Source organism: Poromitra crassiceps, assembly GCF_964638095.1.
Source record: "Poromitra crassiceps genome assembly, chromosome: 14".
NCBI classification, from domain to species: domain Eukaryota; kingdom Metazoa; phylum Chordata; class Actinopteri; order Beryciformes; family Melamphaidae; genus Poromitra; species Poromitra crassiceps.
The window spans coordinates 16,220,804-16,237,654 of record NC_139633.1 but is presented as its reverse complement, the minus strand read 5'-3'; the positions used below and the strand labels follow the sequence as shown (position 1 = coordinate 16,237,654).

Below are 16,851 nucleotides of genomic sequence, written 5' to 3'. Positions count from 1 at the left end.
AACTTTCAAAAATCATAGTTTACTCAAACACTGCAAATCTAATGAACAACGATGAAAAAAATCCTGACAAACATAATACATTGAATGGTAGCAAAAAGTAGATTTTCAAAATATGCCTCTCCAAAATGAAAATCACAAACTGAGTGTAAAAAAAAAAGAAAAAAAAAAAAGAAAAAAAAAGTTCACAAATTAGTTCTTGGCCTAGAGGGCATAGGCTATGCGCCAAAATAAAATAAAAAAATTCCAAATGAAAAGGTTTTTAAGCGGGGGGGGGGGGGGGGGGGGTGAGTAACTCATCTGATATTCTTTTTCACGATAATGTGGAGACTCACATGAAAAACTCCGGGGATGAGGGGTTGTTGTCACTGCTGGATCCATTTTCTCTGAAGCCGTTGCTGATCAGCTTCTCATACTTGTCTTTGTAGGCGTCCCTCTCCCGGACCAGCCTGCAGATCTCCTGCTTTAGATGGTCGACTTGCTGGACGAGCTGCGTCTTCTCCCCCTCCAGGACGTGCCGCTGCTGGACCCGCTTGTACCGGCAGGACTGCGCGTAGCCTCTGTTCTTTAGGGTCCTCCTCTTCTGTTTCAATCTGATCACTTCTTCCTTGCTGACCCCCCGTAGCTGCCGGTTGAGCTCCCGCACCGACATGCTCACCAGCTGATCGTCTGAAAACCGGTCATCCAAATGCATGTGTTGGTGATCGCCCGCTGCCTCGTGGCTGCTGCTGTGGTGGTGGTGGTGGTGGTGATGTGGCCCCCCGTTCTGCGCTGCTGCGGCGGCGATAACTGCCGACACCACGGCCGCGGCGGACCCCATCTCTTCCCCGGCCATGGTGCCTGCTGCTCCGGCTGCGCCAGCGAACTGCTGCCCTCTGGCATAGCCATCGAAAGACTGGAGCTGGTGACTGCTGTTGATCAGCGCCTCGACTGCGTCTTCGGGGCTGAAGCCCAGCGCCTCTGGATTCAGCTGCTGTTGATAACCGGACATCCAGTAGAAATCCTCCAAGTGAGCCTTCTGCTCGCTCCCCGAGCCCGGACTGGGCGCCGAGAAGCTTGGGGAAGGAGGCACCGAGCTGCAGGGCGTGCTCATCGGGGTGGAAGACAAGGATCCCCCGGCGATAAGGCGACTGCACTGGCTGATGTTGCGATCGGGCTCCACCGGCTCCTTTTTCACTTCAAACTTCATCAGATCGAAGTCATTAACATATTCCATGGCCAGGGGACTGGTGGGCAGGTCGGAGTTGCTCATTGCCAGCTCTGATGCCATCCTCTTGCTGCTGCTGACAGTCCTCCAAACGGGGTGAAGAGCAGCTGTCAAACTGGGTTGGTTGGGAAGAACGTGAGCCAGTTTGATGTTTTACGCGTTTTGTCTTGAAAGTGAAAAATTAGGTTTTCAGCGTCCCTTTTGCAGCGGCGGACTTGCAGACGCGTATGAGTAGTTTTTCTTTGCAGAGTCTATTGCACAGACACACCAGTGCCGCCGTGCACACGAGTAGCGGAGTCCTTTTTCAGCATGTGAAACTCGGCGGCTTTGTATTTCAAACATTTAACACTTTACGGTTTCTTCATGAATACATTACGCAAAGCGGAGAGGGAGAAATGCCGAAGGTAACGGGCTTAAATGTAGCCTCGCACGTAAAACGCCGCTGACTGCTGGGGCGATTTTTTAGAGGGATCACACAGCAGATGAGTTTAAAAGCATTGCAGAGTTTTATAGCTGCCCTGACGTCAGGCTGGAAATGGGGAATTGACTCGGACGAAGAGCCAATGGGCTGGCGCACTCTGAGAGCTAATTAACATATGAGAAGAGAAACAAAAGTTTTCTCAACTGTCAAAGGCTATCAGCTGACTGTCAGCTGGGACACTGCCTCTTAACTCTTTGGCTACTATGCCTATCAATTTAATCACCGTTACTGTGTAGCCCAATCATTTCTTTCAGTTTGATTTTATTTCATCAGTCAGTGCATGCAACTGAAGCATGCATTTTTAATTCATTATCAGTGTGAGCTTTACAGAACGCCAACACGATTGAAATCTATCCAGTTTTATTCAGGCTGCGCGTTTATGGCCAATAGCCTATTTTATAAACTATATACATTAATTAATGTCTCGTATTTTTGTTAACAAACGATGCTATATATGCCCGATCATGCTTTTAAATCAATTACATTTAGAGAGGCAGCATTTAACCGTTTGCCGATACACTTTCCTTGGTAGATTTATCTAATTATTGACATTTTAATGCAACATAGCCTGATTAATTTAATCTCTGAGATGAATCAGTATCAGTCAACCTAGCCTATTTAATGACACTATTTAATGCATATTATTTCATAAAATTAATAACTATCTAAAAAAAACAGGTGGTTATAGACATGATTTTCAGATAAATTTGACAAAAGATTTGAAAGGAGGATTGGAGAGAGTGGTCATACCTTTGCGCACCATTCTAAAACTCAACAGTGCCACCTTTTGGATACATTACGCATGGGTTTATCCCATAGGTTTATCCACATGGAGAGAACCTTTTCAAGTGTTACACATTCAAGCACAATTATTTTACTACAATCTCAGAAGATTAAATAGAGTAAACCTTTTTTGGCCTTTTTTGGGGGTCTGAAAAATGAAGCCAAGCAGTTACATTTCCCAAAACAAACACATTAACTGTATTTCAGTCTATTACTCTCATTACATCATTAAGGAAAACAGACCCACATGCTCCCTTGTGAATTTCACATGTTATGTAAGAAAGTGAAATTTACCAAATTGTTTGGAAGAAGTTAAATGTTGTTATATCACAATCCCCTCCATTTAAAATCAGACATGAAGTGAATGTCAGTGAACCAAGTGTTCCATCCAAACTGATATTATGTCCCACGGCCATAAAATCACTTTATCTAAGCAATAATCCCAGCCTTCCAGCGCAGTCATAGATTAAACCACTCCTGTACATTGCACTTTATCTCAGTTCAGAGTTCTTCTCTACTTTTAATTGCAACAGTGCCATGAGGCAGTGTGGAGGCTCCTGCTTCATACCCATGTCCACACAGCTATATCCATATGAATCATTTGCATCAATTGTCAACACTGTAAAGGATATGTTCAACTAAATATTGTCCACTTTCTATTCAGAGCCTTGGATTGGATAAATATTTATAATTGCATTAATTTACTGAATAGACAGCGTAGTTCACTGGGTGTGATATAGGAAATATAATTTAATAAACTGGCTTTCAGTGTAACCTATGACAAAGCTCTTGATGAAGAACTAATACACATCCAGACAATCAATTTCTCTATGTGTTAACCTGGACTCACCTACAAGGAGGACATTATTTACTTAGCGTATGATGTATATCCTCAAGTATGACAATTCCCCCGCTCTGCCCCCATGATGGCAAAATGCAATTAACTTGATTACACACAGCAGTTTACTTGTGAAATAATAATGCAATTTGTTTTGGGAAAAGAGTGACGTAAGCTTTTGCTAAAGGCCTGATCGCTCTGGCTACAGTCGCAGTGTTGATTTCTTCTGCGGCCTCTTTTGACATGCTGCTGACAAATAGCCATTTCTTTCCTGTGACAAAAGCCTATAATCATAGTCTCTCTCTGTGTCTCTCTCTCTCTGTGTCTCTCTCTGTGTCTCTCTCTCTCTCTCCAAGCCCATGATCTCATCATAGCGACGGGACGCTGTGTATTTTTAGATTCCTGGGTGCACACCATGTAATGATAGGCCAAATCAGTCATGTCCCAGCTGCCAAACACTGTGGAAGATGATCCCCACAATCAGCCCTGATGTTTCTAGACCCATTCAGTGGGTTCAACACTTCCCCGTGGCCGTCCGGCACTGGAGGTCACACGGTCTTCCGTTTCCTCTGCTTTTAATGGAGAGGAAACTCTCTCTCTCTCTCTCCCCCCTTGATATTTATAGAAATTGCCAATATTTGCAGAAATTGCTTATGCAACAAGGGGTGTGTGTGTGTGCAGATGAAACATATATATATATATATTTTTTTATTCATAAAAAAATACTTTTCATGTTACTGTACCCAAAAGTATTTACTTGTCGTCAGTGTAACCACAATCCGAAGAAAGGCGAGTATTCTGTTTTATGGCAGAGTTAATAAAATACACCATCAGTTGTAGCCTATAGTATATATTGAATATTCTAGTAAGCAAGTATAGGGATGCGTTTGTTTGCAAGTTAATAAAATAAGCTTGCGTTCACATTGTTTCTCTGGTTGCAACAGAACTCAAACAGAATCCTATTGTTTCTCTCTCCATTCTGTTGCCTTGTCATCATGTGTTTGGGCTTACCTGTTCCTTTAGAAGGCACAGCAGTGGGCTGTTCCCTGGGGTACGGCCACAGCAGAGCGAGACGAGTACACAAACCAAGGCAGAGCTCATTAGTCACGACAGAAGAAAGTGGCGGACCTAATTTAGCTGCTTTTGTGCCTTTGAAGTTATTGATGATGCAGAGCTGAGAGAGATCTACATGGAGAGAGGATAGGGGCTGCGGTGAAGAGAGACCTTATCAAACCAGGAAGGTGGAAGAAGTCCATAAGCCTAAAAATGATGAAGTGGGAGAGCATGCAAGAGAGCTTCAGGGAAAGATGTAGAATTTGACGATATCATTTAAAGGGTCACTCCCATTTTTGATTTTTTTTTTGTTCAATTTATTATGCCGGGGTAATTCGTAAACCATTAGGGACCGCATGAAAACATTTGGTACCAGACTACAAATACCTAGCATCATGTGACTGTTACAGCACTGGGGTGGACATGTGTTGTGTTAATTGCAAATTATGTCCTGTTAACTTTAGAGGCCTCCGCAATCCAAATTCTGATTATGGTTAGTCTGGAAATGTGTATTACACAGACATTAGTCTGTGTTTAACATGACGATGTCTTTGAAATTGTTGTGCCAATTTCTTTGACTGACAGACAGTATTATCATCTGGAGTAGTTGACTGGATTTTTTCTATTGCAATAATTTCCAAAACAATCTCGAAGGTGCCCTAATGACCCTCTCTCCTAATCAAAACTTGTTGAGAAATTATAGGTGGCCATTTTTATGGGTGATATATGCCTGACATATTCACTGCTTAAAAAGGCTTTCTACGTATTATAGCTTTGATTTTTTAATGTTGATTAATACAAGATCTCTTATCGATCTCCTTTCATAACATACTGTATGGACTGTCAAACTTAGACGGACAACTGTGGGCACCAGCTTCAGATCTACTTCAGCTACTCTTCACCATATTGGCATAAAGTGGAGAGGCACAGAGACTTTTTACTGTGATCATTCTTTTTAGTCATAATAACATACCGATACACCTGTTCTGCTGTCAAATCCTTTTTTGCTATAGACTGAGAGAAAGCGTACAAAGAAGTCTGATTTGTTCAAGTTTAAAAAATCAATCTAGACAAAGTTACATTGGGAACCAGAGGTGCAGCCTCAGAGTACAGAGGAAGACAAGATGTAGCATACAGAAGATTAAAAAGAAAAACAAGCTTGGTTCTTTAAAAAAAGAAAAAGTGTCCTTCCAGACAACAGAATCAGAAGAAGATAGGAAGTATGCTTTTTTTCTTTTCTTTTACAAAACAATTCAACATCAAACATCCAACGAAACAGACAAATGCTTCACTTCCTGTAAGTCTCATGTCATGAGTTCTGCACGGCACGTGTACTTTACTTTGAAATGTAAACAGATCCCGGCAATAAGAGTGGCATGTAGATTGCAGACAGAGTGTGTTAGTGCTGCTGGTATCAGAGGCTGCACTCCTCTCATTCCTGTCGAGCGATTGAGTGGAGAGAGAGCAGAGGTCAGCGGGTTGTTTGCTGTACGTCTGTCAGGCTGTGGAGAGGGGGGGGGGTGTGTAGTGTGAATTAAACCAACAGTGGGTTCAGTGAGAGCCAGACAGGGCTTTGATAAGGGCCATCTAATCAGCCACTTTGCATTGCAACGCTTTTGTATGTAAACCGCCCCTAACCTCAACCTCTTATACTGTATCCATGTCAGGACTGGTGAACACCTGAGAGCTGATAGCACCTGCAACAACCACACAGTCAACACAGGTGAGAGATCGGACCTTGAGACACGTTTAATTTGATAGTCGCGCTACACACACACACACAACCCCCCCCCCCCCCCACACACACACACACGCTAACCCAAAGCCTTTGTCTGAGCGCCGAATTAAACTTTCAAAAACGAAGAAGACAGAACCGCAAGCTACGTTTCTCTACTATAGGCCTATACCCACCGCTCAGCACTGTCCTGCCGGCTCTGGGGGCAATACAGTTTCATCAACAGTTTAGTGAGACAAACAAAGCCTGCGATATCAATTTTCACCCCGCCAACAGAATGTGGGCACAGCAGCCATGTCATAATTACCCCTAATGCATCAGTCAGAAGGAGGGCGAGGCTGAGGAGGAGGAGGAGGGTGGGTACAGGACAGGACAGAGCAGCAGACAAAACAAGGTCAGGAGCAGAGCAGATCTATAGCCCCGGGGTGGATTCTGGACGGCCTCTCTGACTTTGGTCGGAAACTATTTGGTCGTCGCCCAGAGGCAGTGGGCTTGGTGTGAGTGGGAGACGCCACTGCTGCGTGACCCTGAGCTACCTTCAGCTCTGGCATCGACACAACGGTTAGATGATGGCGAGGGACCAGCAGAGAGCCAGTGAATGTGTTACAGTGGTGTGAACGGCACAGTCAGATCCTGCATGTTATTATATGACCGCGTGTCAAGTGGTCAGGGGGTGACGCAGGGTTTCGAGGGTTTAATCACTTAGAATCACCCCCCCCCCCCCCACCCACTTCCCCTCCGACTGAATATTTGTCAACTTTAATATGACATTCTCGATAATGAATGCTGTAGCCGCCGCCCGCAAAAATGTATAGGCTATACGCTGTTCAATGCATAGCACATGCAAAGGTAGAGTAATCGAATGAGACTGGTCAATATTGCGCAAAGAGATGGCAGAGTGGCTTGCATTATTATCCATAATTACATTCACATGAACATGATGTATTGGTTTACTGTCATGTGTAGGGTTAATAATGTGTAGAGCAACTTTGTGATGTATTAACTGTTGCAGAGCTTGTAGGGTCCATTGCCAGTCTCTCTGCTCCTGACTGCCAGTCAGACTCTCACGTGATCTCTTGTGGATGCCTTCACTGTCCTCATGCAACCTCCTATGTGCTTTTAATTATTGTGTGTGTGTGTGTGTGTGTGTGTGTGTCTGTGTGTGTGTGTGTGTGTGTGTGTGTGTGTGTGCGTGCCCTAAATGACACAGCACCTGACATGATACCTACCTACCACATATCACCAGCAAATCACGCTTACAGATGTCTCAGCTTTTACACCTTCTCTGTCCAGTGCCTTCCCACCTTCTCATTCCTGATCTCTTAAACGGTCAGTCACTGAAGATCACGTCTAAATGAGAGCATCTCTTCATTGTGAACAATACTACATCTGCTTATCGTCAAATATGCCAATACAGGCCATTGACTCAGAGAAGATATGCAGCAGCAAACGACTGGCTGCTCAAACCAGACCTAATAGCCACAGACATTCTAGGAGGGTTACAACACAGTGCATCAACGGAGACCTTGAGTCTTATCCTGGCAGCTTGGCGCTAACAGAGACAGTCAGTGCTGTTCACCTCTGGTTCATAATCATTTCACTAACAAAGACCGCGCCACAATCAAAAGTATTTAGACGATTTAACAGCGGAAAATGGGGGTCAATGGAAGAAGGATGAAAGGAGCGAGCGTGGAGGGATGATAGGGGTTCGAGGGTAGGATGGTCAGGGTCCAGGGAGAGGGATGAATTGGGGGTAAGGGATGAGCGAGGGGGGTCGAATGAGTCTGGGTCGGTGGTTGTCTTGAGAAACCCGGGAATGGAGACTCACGGTGGGGGTACTGTCTCGCTGATGGGGTCGCTTCTTGGCTCCATCGTCGCTGATGGGGACTCTTCCTGACTCCATCATAATAACCCCCTGGTTCCTGTACTGAGGGAGAAGAGCGAGGGGGTTTGGAGGGTGGGATGAGAGAACTGAGACATGCGGTAGAGAGGGAGGTCGTGGTTAGGCATGCTTAAGTAGGGTGGAGCAGGAACTTGAATGGGTGCTTGAGGCGTGGTCTTGTTCCCGAACCTTAGTTATAATAAATAATAACTAAATTAATAGTAATAATTTAAAAAACAGACTTTTATCAAGATAGAATGTACAGGAGAGCTGCCCTTTTTCTTTTTGACAGATGATACAAGTGGACTGCTCTATTATTATTATTATTATTATTATTATTATTATTATTATTATTATTATTATTATTATTTTCAGGAGGCTCGGGGGTTGGTCCCATTCTCTCATACACAAGTGCTCTTCTGATACGGTAGTTAGCTCCGATCGCAATAGCACCCGTTTCACGGTGGCCATTTTGTGTCAAAAAGGCAGGGTAAACACAGGTGCAAGCAAAACAACAATGAGGGTTTCCAACTTCCAATCGTGGAATTTGGAAACCCTCGTTACCGTTTTGCTTGCACCTGTGTTTACCCTGCCTTTTTGACACAAAATGGCCACCGTGAAAAAAGGGTCTATACACACATCTCATCAGCCACACATAGAAACACACAAGCAGACACAATGACACAAACCTATACTCCCACATGAATGCGTGCGTACACAAATGCACATGGAGGGACACACGTGCGCATGCTCATACCCTAATGAGAGATTTTCTGACCTTTCTTCATGTACCCCTGGAGAATATTGATGAATTCCCTTTTAAAAATAACTCTCGCCTTGTAGGGTCATTAAATGATTTACAGTTATTTCACCCAGACATAATTATTACATTTATTATGTTGGACTGTGCAGGGTTGGGCCATTGTGGTGGGAGGTGGACCTTTTAACACGAGAATACTGGCGCTTTAAAAGTTTATTTTTCTCCACAAATACACTTTAGGTTCTGTTTTGTGAAAAGAAAAGTCACAAATGCATTATGGCCGCTAGAGTATTAATATAGTGCACTTGCTCCGTTAAAAGTAAACCTTACTAAAAGTCTGCGGTCCATCACGTTTGTCTGCAATATGTGATTTTGTGTGAGAAACCCCCGAAGAGAAAGAGAAAAGACAAAGTTTTAGTATGGCCTCTGCCTGCTCATATTCAGCTCTCACGGTACGCTGGTCCTGAATTTCCACCATTTCTAATTGTAGGATTTGCAGTGACATTTAAGTCTTTTATCATCCTATATGCTAAACCTTTTTAAAGCAATCCCACACCTACGTTTGTCACACTGGAACGTGAGTGGATGAGTTTTGGCCCCTCTCAGATTACTCCTATTATGCGTGTCAAATCACACTTAATCTCAGGTAGTGAGATAAGTAATCACAGGTAATGTCACTTTTGCTCTTATGGCTAGCAGACTAATCGCTACATTCAAATCACAAAGGCTACAAGTATTAGGTGCGGCTGTGGCTCAGGAGGTATAGAGCCGGCTGTCCACTTAAGCGCTTTGGATAAAAGAGGTCGGTGGTTCGATCCCCGGCTCCTCCAGGTTGTGTTGTTAAAAGTGTCTTTAGGCAAGATACTGAACCCCAAATTGCGCCAGATGGTTGCACCAGCACTCTGCATGGTAGCTTGCATGCTCCATCAAACACAGTCATCTCTGAGCTTATAGCCGACACTCAACCTCTCTACAAACTACCTCTATCCCCCTCCTTTTCCACTTTTTTTTTAAATATCAAAGCTTTGCACATTTATTTATTTATGATTTCCCCCCCATTTTCTCCCCAATTGTACTTGGCCAATTCCCACTGCTGCCCCACCCCCTCTGCCAATCTGGGAAGAGCCGTAGGCACACACACACACACACATGCTTCCTCCGATACGTGCAGTTGCCAGCTGCTTCTTTTCACCTGACAGTGGGGAGCTTCAGCGGGCAGGACGTAGCACGTTGGTCGGATCACGCTATTCCACCAGTTCCCTTCCGCCCCGAACAGGCTCCCCGACCGACCAGAGGAGGCACTAGTGCAGCGACCACGACACATATCCGGCCTCCCCACCCACCGCAGACACAGCCAATCGTGTCTGTACGGATGCCCGACCAAGCCGGAGGTACAGTAACACGGGGGCCGCGAACCATGTGACCCCCTCATGTTGGTAGGGCAGGAAATCGACCGCTACACTACCCATCTGAAACGTATATCTGTGATGTCTTCTCAATTGTTTCGACTTCTAAGCTGGTTAAAATGTCCTCTGACTGTGATGGTGAAAATAGCCCCTCAAACACTCCCAGTGGTGAGAGGCGCTTAATGTTCATTTGAGCCCAGCGTTGAAGCACCGGGCATTAAAATGCAGAGTGAAGCCCAGATGAAGGAGATGATTTAAATGAACTCATTTGAGGCACATTTAATTACCATCGGAGCGTAATTGAATGTTTCTATATGAAGTGTTGAGTTATTCCTAATGAAATGAGAAGGACTGGGGAGATAGTGACAGGTCTGAGCACAGCACAGGCCCCGGTGTTCAGGCCCATTCTCTGCTCTTTATAGGACAGATAAAGACAAGAGAGATTAGAGAGAATGTTATAGGATCAATAAAAATGATCATTGGTCACTTATCCCTCAAATCTCAAAAATCTAAAGCTTACAAGAGTGGTAGGCCTACTACCCAGAGCCGTGTATATATATACAAGAGTCGTGACATCTCCATTCACTCCAATGGACCAGTTTTTTTACTCTCATGAGTTCCAGGAAGTAAGGTCCTGGATTAAGCAGCACTGTGGAGTTGCAGCAAAATGGACTGTTTGTGTTGTACTTTGAAAGATTTTTTTTTTAATCAAATTGTACATTATCAGCTTTATTTTAGCATTCAAAAGTAGCACGAGACCCCTTCCTGGCTGTTCATTGGCTAATGAGTCACGCATTTTGGTCCTCTCTCCCTCTCTCTCTAAATTGCTCTGGGCCTACCCATCCTCCAAAAGGAAATATGTTTTATTTTTTATACCGATTATACAAGCTGTAGCTTAATGATTCACTGTAAGTATGACCTGTGAGTGTGACCATCATCAGTCATAAAACATTTTAATTCTAACAGCCAACGCCAGTGCCAGCCAGAGCCCACTTCTTACAGTGTAGCTCACCTAAGAAAAACATGTCGTTGGATCTGAAATGTGAGTGGAGGGTGGAGCTGATGGACGAGCCACGCGGGGTGAGAGAGAGGGAGTATTTACAGGGCAGGTGTGGAGCTCGGCCAGTAAAAAGGCCCTTCCCCTGGACACATGTTGTTAAGCCCAGGCTACTGGGCCTACTATTATAGCCTGCATATTTCATGGGCTTCGGAAATTCCCACATCGAAACCTCCTAACACCTGCACCATCCATTATACAGGGAGTCTCATCCCACCCCCTCTGCTCTGAAAAGTGTGTTGTAGTGCATGTGTTAGTATGTTTGTGTGTGTGTGTTTGAGAGAGAGAGAGAGAGAGAGAGAGAGAGACACCATGCAGATGCACGTGTGTGTATGCAAGTGAATATGTCAATCTTTACGAGTAGCAGAGACAGCAGCTGCTGTGCCTGACTGCCTCTGGCCCTTAGTGTGTCTAAGCCCAAAGACCTCAAGGCAAACCATGCCAAACAAACCTAGCTCTCTTAGCTTGTTGGAAGCCCTGAGGAAAGCGTCAACGCTAAGACACAGATAGCACATTCTAAAAAATGCTCCTGATAGTCTGTCTTGCCTGCGTTCAGTCCCTCTCCCTCTATAGGACGACACTGAGTTTTTTCAAGGGAGCTGCCTGGCTAGTCATCATTTGTCAAAGTCTATTTTGTTAATGTATCGCGGCTCCAACATAAAGCGCACGGAAGCCGTCTGGTTAAATGCATGGTGACGCTGTTATAAGAGTAAATCTATAGAGTATACAAGCCTGCAGTGTGTGTGGTGAGAGTACTTCCTGTGGAACAATGAGTCTCCCTGCTTGTGTGTGTATGTGATAGAGAGACGCTGAGACAAAGAGAGAGAGAGAGAGAGAGAGAGAGCGAGGGAGAGAGAGAGAGAGAGGGAGGGAGAGAGAGAGAGAGAGAGGGAGAGAGCGAGGGAGAGAGAGAGAGAGAGAGAGAGAGAGAGAGAGAGCGAGGGAGAGAGAGAGAGATCATTTCACATTATGTGCATCTATGTACTGCTTGTTGGCAATCGACCCCATGTGTGAACAATCTAAAAGTTTCATGACTAATCGCAATTGACACACACACAAGCTCATGCATGCACACACGCACACACAAACTAATCACACACACACACAAACACACACATAAAAACACACAAATAAATAACTGTTCACAAAAAGAATGACCCAAAACCATCTAATACTGGAAGAAATAAAGTCTGTTTTTATTTAAATTTCATGGCAGCTCGCTCACTCACCTCACACACACACACGCGCGCACACACACACACACGCACGCACACACACACACACACACACACACACACACACACACACACACACACACACACACACACACACACACACACACACACACACACACACACACACCGCCTGTATGTACTTGCACGAGCATATACGTTTGATTTCCAAGAAGAACCAATACCTGCAGCACCTGCCTGGAGCGTCGGCGCTACACTCGACATACGTTCATCCATGCGTTTGTGCGATAGAGGATATTGCCTGGTTGATAATGATCTACATAATGTGTGCATATCTGCATGCCTGCCTGCCGTGGGAACATCACTCCTACACACGTTGTGAAATACACTGTAGAGAATGGATCACCTATAGCTTGTCAAAACCCGGTGGGACATTCCTGTTGTTTTCATTTAATTTGATCACAATATTACTTAAGCATGTGCAAGCAGTATAAAGCACCTGGCTGAATCCAGCGCTTTGACGCTATAGTCACCCATCAGCACTATTCATTATGTTCGTTAAAGCCAATGTGCAACTACGTTTGTTTTGTTTCATCCCCATGAGAATTATGGTGACAGATAATAATAATAATAATGATAATTATGGTGTTTTTACCAATTTGACATTTGAGATCTTATTGGAAATATCCAGCCAATAGACCAGGGCCATGGAACTCTTTTTTTGTTCCCACTTCCACCCCAATTGTACCTGAACAATTCCCCCTGCTGTCCGTCTGGATCAATCCTCCACCCCATGTGCTGATCTGGGGAGAGTTGTAGACTACGAGCACAACGCTTCCTCCAATACAGGTGCAGTCGCCGGCTGCTTCTTCTCACCTGATAGCAAGGGGTTTCACCGACAGGGCGTAGCACGTGGGAGGATCCAACTCGGTCTCCAAAATGTTGACGGGTGATAAATGGCTCTATCCCCATAGGTCTGTAAGCTATAGGCTACCTATAGGTCTAATCTAAAGCAGACAATGAATAGAGAAACTATATCTATTAGGGGTGGGGGGGGCAAATCGATGCACTATATTATCGCGATATTTTGCCTGACGATATTGTATTGATATTTGGACGCCAAGTATCGATATTATTATTATTATTATTTTTTTTTTTTTTTGCAGGCCATGCCATGCCAGGCCACCGGGCATCTGCCCGAAGTACCCGATGGTGCAGTCCACGCCTGCAGTGGCGTATTGAGTCCAGAGAAGCTTAATAATGTATAGCCTACGTGTGGGGCAAAAAAAACAAAAACAAAAAACAAAAACACTGCATGTTTTACTTCCGGTGAGGTCAAGGAAAAGGTAGGAAAAGGAGTTAGGAATGACAATATATCGAAATATCGCAATATTCACTATATCGCAATACTAGCATATCGCAATATCGCAAGTATCGTTTTAGTATCGTATGGTGGGCATCTGGTGATTCCCACCCCTAATATCTATCCCCAGAGGTCTGTAAGCTATAGGCTACCTATAGGTCTAATCTAAAGCAGACAGTGAATAGAGAAACGATCTCTATCCCCAGAGGTCTGTAACCTATAGGCTACCTATAGGTCTAAAGCAGTCAGTGAATAGAGAAACTATCTTTCGGGTCACATGTGCTGTTGTGAAGTACATATTAAAGCATAATGGGCGTAACTTTTCATTTGGGGATCGGCGCCATAGCCTGCAACACTGGTGCACTGTGAGTCTGACTTACTAACAAATGTGATTTAGCTTCATCAAAGAAGACACACACAACACATTTGCCGGCTGTTTAGGCCTGGGCTGTTTAGGCCTGTTTGAGCCGTTTCAGCTAAAACACAAGCTTTTAGTTTGCCTTCATTTGCAGGCTATTAGTTTCACAGTAAACAAGTGCTAGGGGCTTGTTTTTGTCCCAATAGGGAAAAGGGCGCTCTCATTATCCCTAAACAGCTGACTTTCCCACCTCGGACTCTGGCCAGCCATTGATCAGTGAGAGCTGGCTTCATGCAGAGGGCGAGTTGAAAGAAAGGAAATTTCCGCCATATTTTCAGAGCTATATCAACAACAAAAAATAGTGTTCATTGGTGGCGGGGAAACTGACCCTTTGAACTAATTTCTTTCAGGGTGTCCAACAGTAACAGTGAATCAAATCAGGACCAGTTTCATTGATTAAACTTTGTAAAAACGACAATTTTATAAAGCAAAAATCTTCCATACAAAGTACATGTATTCGAGTCACGAGTGTAGATGTAGTGCAGGCGTCATCTTCATTCTAATCTATGTGAATGTGACATGCACTACTGCTGTGTGACTGCACCATGAGAGACATCACACCAACATTAGACCTGCTAGAGCTAGAGGTGTGTCTAAAGCCTGTGGCTCCATTGTAGGTCTACATTATATACATGTTTGGCAGGATCTGATCTGACTTGATCTGATGTTAGGTAGGTGTTGCAGCTACTTGTTCTTTAGGATTATAGCAGATAAGGGGGCATGGTGGCTCAGTGGTAGAGCTGTCGCCTCAGGTCCTGGGTTCGATTCTCACCTGGGACGCTGTGAGCGCTGAAGGAGTGCGTGCCCGTCCGCATGTCCTCGAGTGCCCACCGCCCGGGTGGGGTCGTCAAAAGGGCCTTTCTGTGTGGAGTTTGCATGTTCTCCCCGTGCCTCCCGGGGGTTTCCTTCATATAGGAACCCCTCACCAAAACATGCAATATCCTGGTTGCTAATGTGGTGCCTCCTCTGGTCGTTAGGGGCGCCTGTTCAGAGGGAGGGGAACTGGTTGGAATAGCGTGAACCTCCCATGTGCTATGTCCTGAAGCAAAAGAAGCAGCTGGCTAACTGCCCATGTCTCGGAGGAAGCATGGAGCCAGTTTCGGCTCTCTCCAGATCGGCAGAGGGTGGAGCAGCAACCAGGATAAATAAATGTAATTAGCACTAATGGGGGAAAAAAAATGGGATAAAAAATCGGGGGGGGGGGGGGGGGGAGTGTAGGATTATAGCAGATAACTTTATACCAACAGACAGACAGACAGACAGACAGACACACACACACACACACACATAAAGACAGACTCACATACACACACGCGACACGGACAGACATTTAACACACAAGTATACTATGCATGAGAAATAGCTGAATTCTCAAGATAGAAGTCACATGGTGGTACATTCACAGCAGTCAGAGCAGTTAGTCAAATGGTTCTCTGTGCTGTGCACACTTCCCATGGAGCCTTATAGGGCTAAATTGACTAATAAAAGCTCATCATCTAAATTGTGGTTCGTGACTCCAGGGCGACGCCGGGTTCTGGCGCTGGAGTCCACATGGACAATGACAGCCAGTGGTCAGAGCACATCCTCTAACCAGGCTGACATTCCAACCAGCAATTACAGCACCAGGCCCACCAATCCAGACCAGAACACCTACTCACAAACACAATGGGCATCACTGTTCCCGCACAAGGACAACCCTCTCTGGACCCTCTCTACTCCACCCCCCCACTCAGCTCCTGCTCCGATCTTGTCATTAATCGTAACTCATTTATTAGAAGAGTTTCTCAGTCATGTTCCTCACATTAACACAATATGGAAACAGGAGCTATGCGGGATGTGAGAGACATGAGACACGGTGATGACGATGCGTTTGCTGTCGGGGGAAGAGAGGATAGCATTTCATGAGTGTTACATTTGATTCCATGTGGTTTAGGTTCCACTTCTTCACTTAACATGCTATGTTATTGGCTTGATTTGATTTCCAGGACACGACTTATAGAGAGCAAATCTCTCTCCTGCAAACCAATGCGTTCTCCACAAAGCTGTTTTATCAGAGCTTTGCATGTTTTGTGATAGGTACTACTGCATCTTATCTGTGTCGAAGAACCGAAAATCAAAGTCTTGATAACCGGGAAAGTACTTTGAAGGAGATACAGCGTTGTCACTGTCTATCTGGTCACAAGAAAAAGCACATTAAAGTTGACGTGAACCGGAACGGAATGCACTAGCGCGAGCGTCGGACACTGAAAACGAATTGAGAGGCGGACCATATACGTGTCGATGATTTGATTTGACAATTCTGAGGACTGGCTTTGGCATTGGCCAATCCTGGCGTGTTCCACCCCTAAATCGAGTGGGATTCAGCCTGTTGTCATGCTACGCGAGTGGGATCCGCAGAGTACCAGCCGCTTCGTGCGGAGCGAGCGGACAATCCGATGCATAGGTGCTGCCTGCCCGCCTGGAATCTCCGAGGGGCAACCCCTGACTACCACGCTCTCATGCGCGCGCCATTCACGCTATTTCTGTAAATACGATATTCCTGGAATGCGCGTTTTAACGAGCCAGTTACATTTCTTTGCATTCTTAGAGATTATAGTTTTTGTTTTTTGTTCATGCATGTTTCATGCAATTGGCCAAGTTAGTAGTTAGTTTATGGGATAGGAATTCTGCCAGATGAC

General features: G+C 44.9%; 1 protein-coding gene across 1 annotated transcript; it reads right to left on the bottom strand.

Annotated features, from left to right (window-relative positions):
• Positions 1–328: 328 nt before the first annotated feature.
• Positions 329–1,267, bottom strand: mafa (MAF bZIP transcription factor a; the record flags this gene model as incomplete). The annotated part of the gene is made up of 1 exon (XM_083650836.1): positions 329–1,267. One exon carries the CDS (start codon positions 1,265–1,267, stop codon positions 329–331), a length of 939 nt encoding a protein of 312 aa, XP_083506962.1.
• Between the last annotated feature and the right edge of the window lie 15,584 nt (positions 1,268–16,851).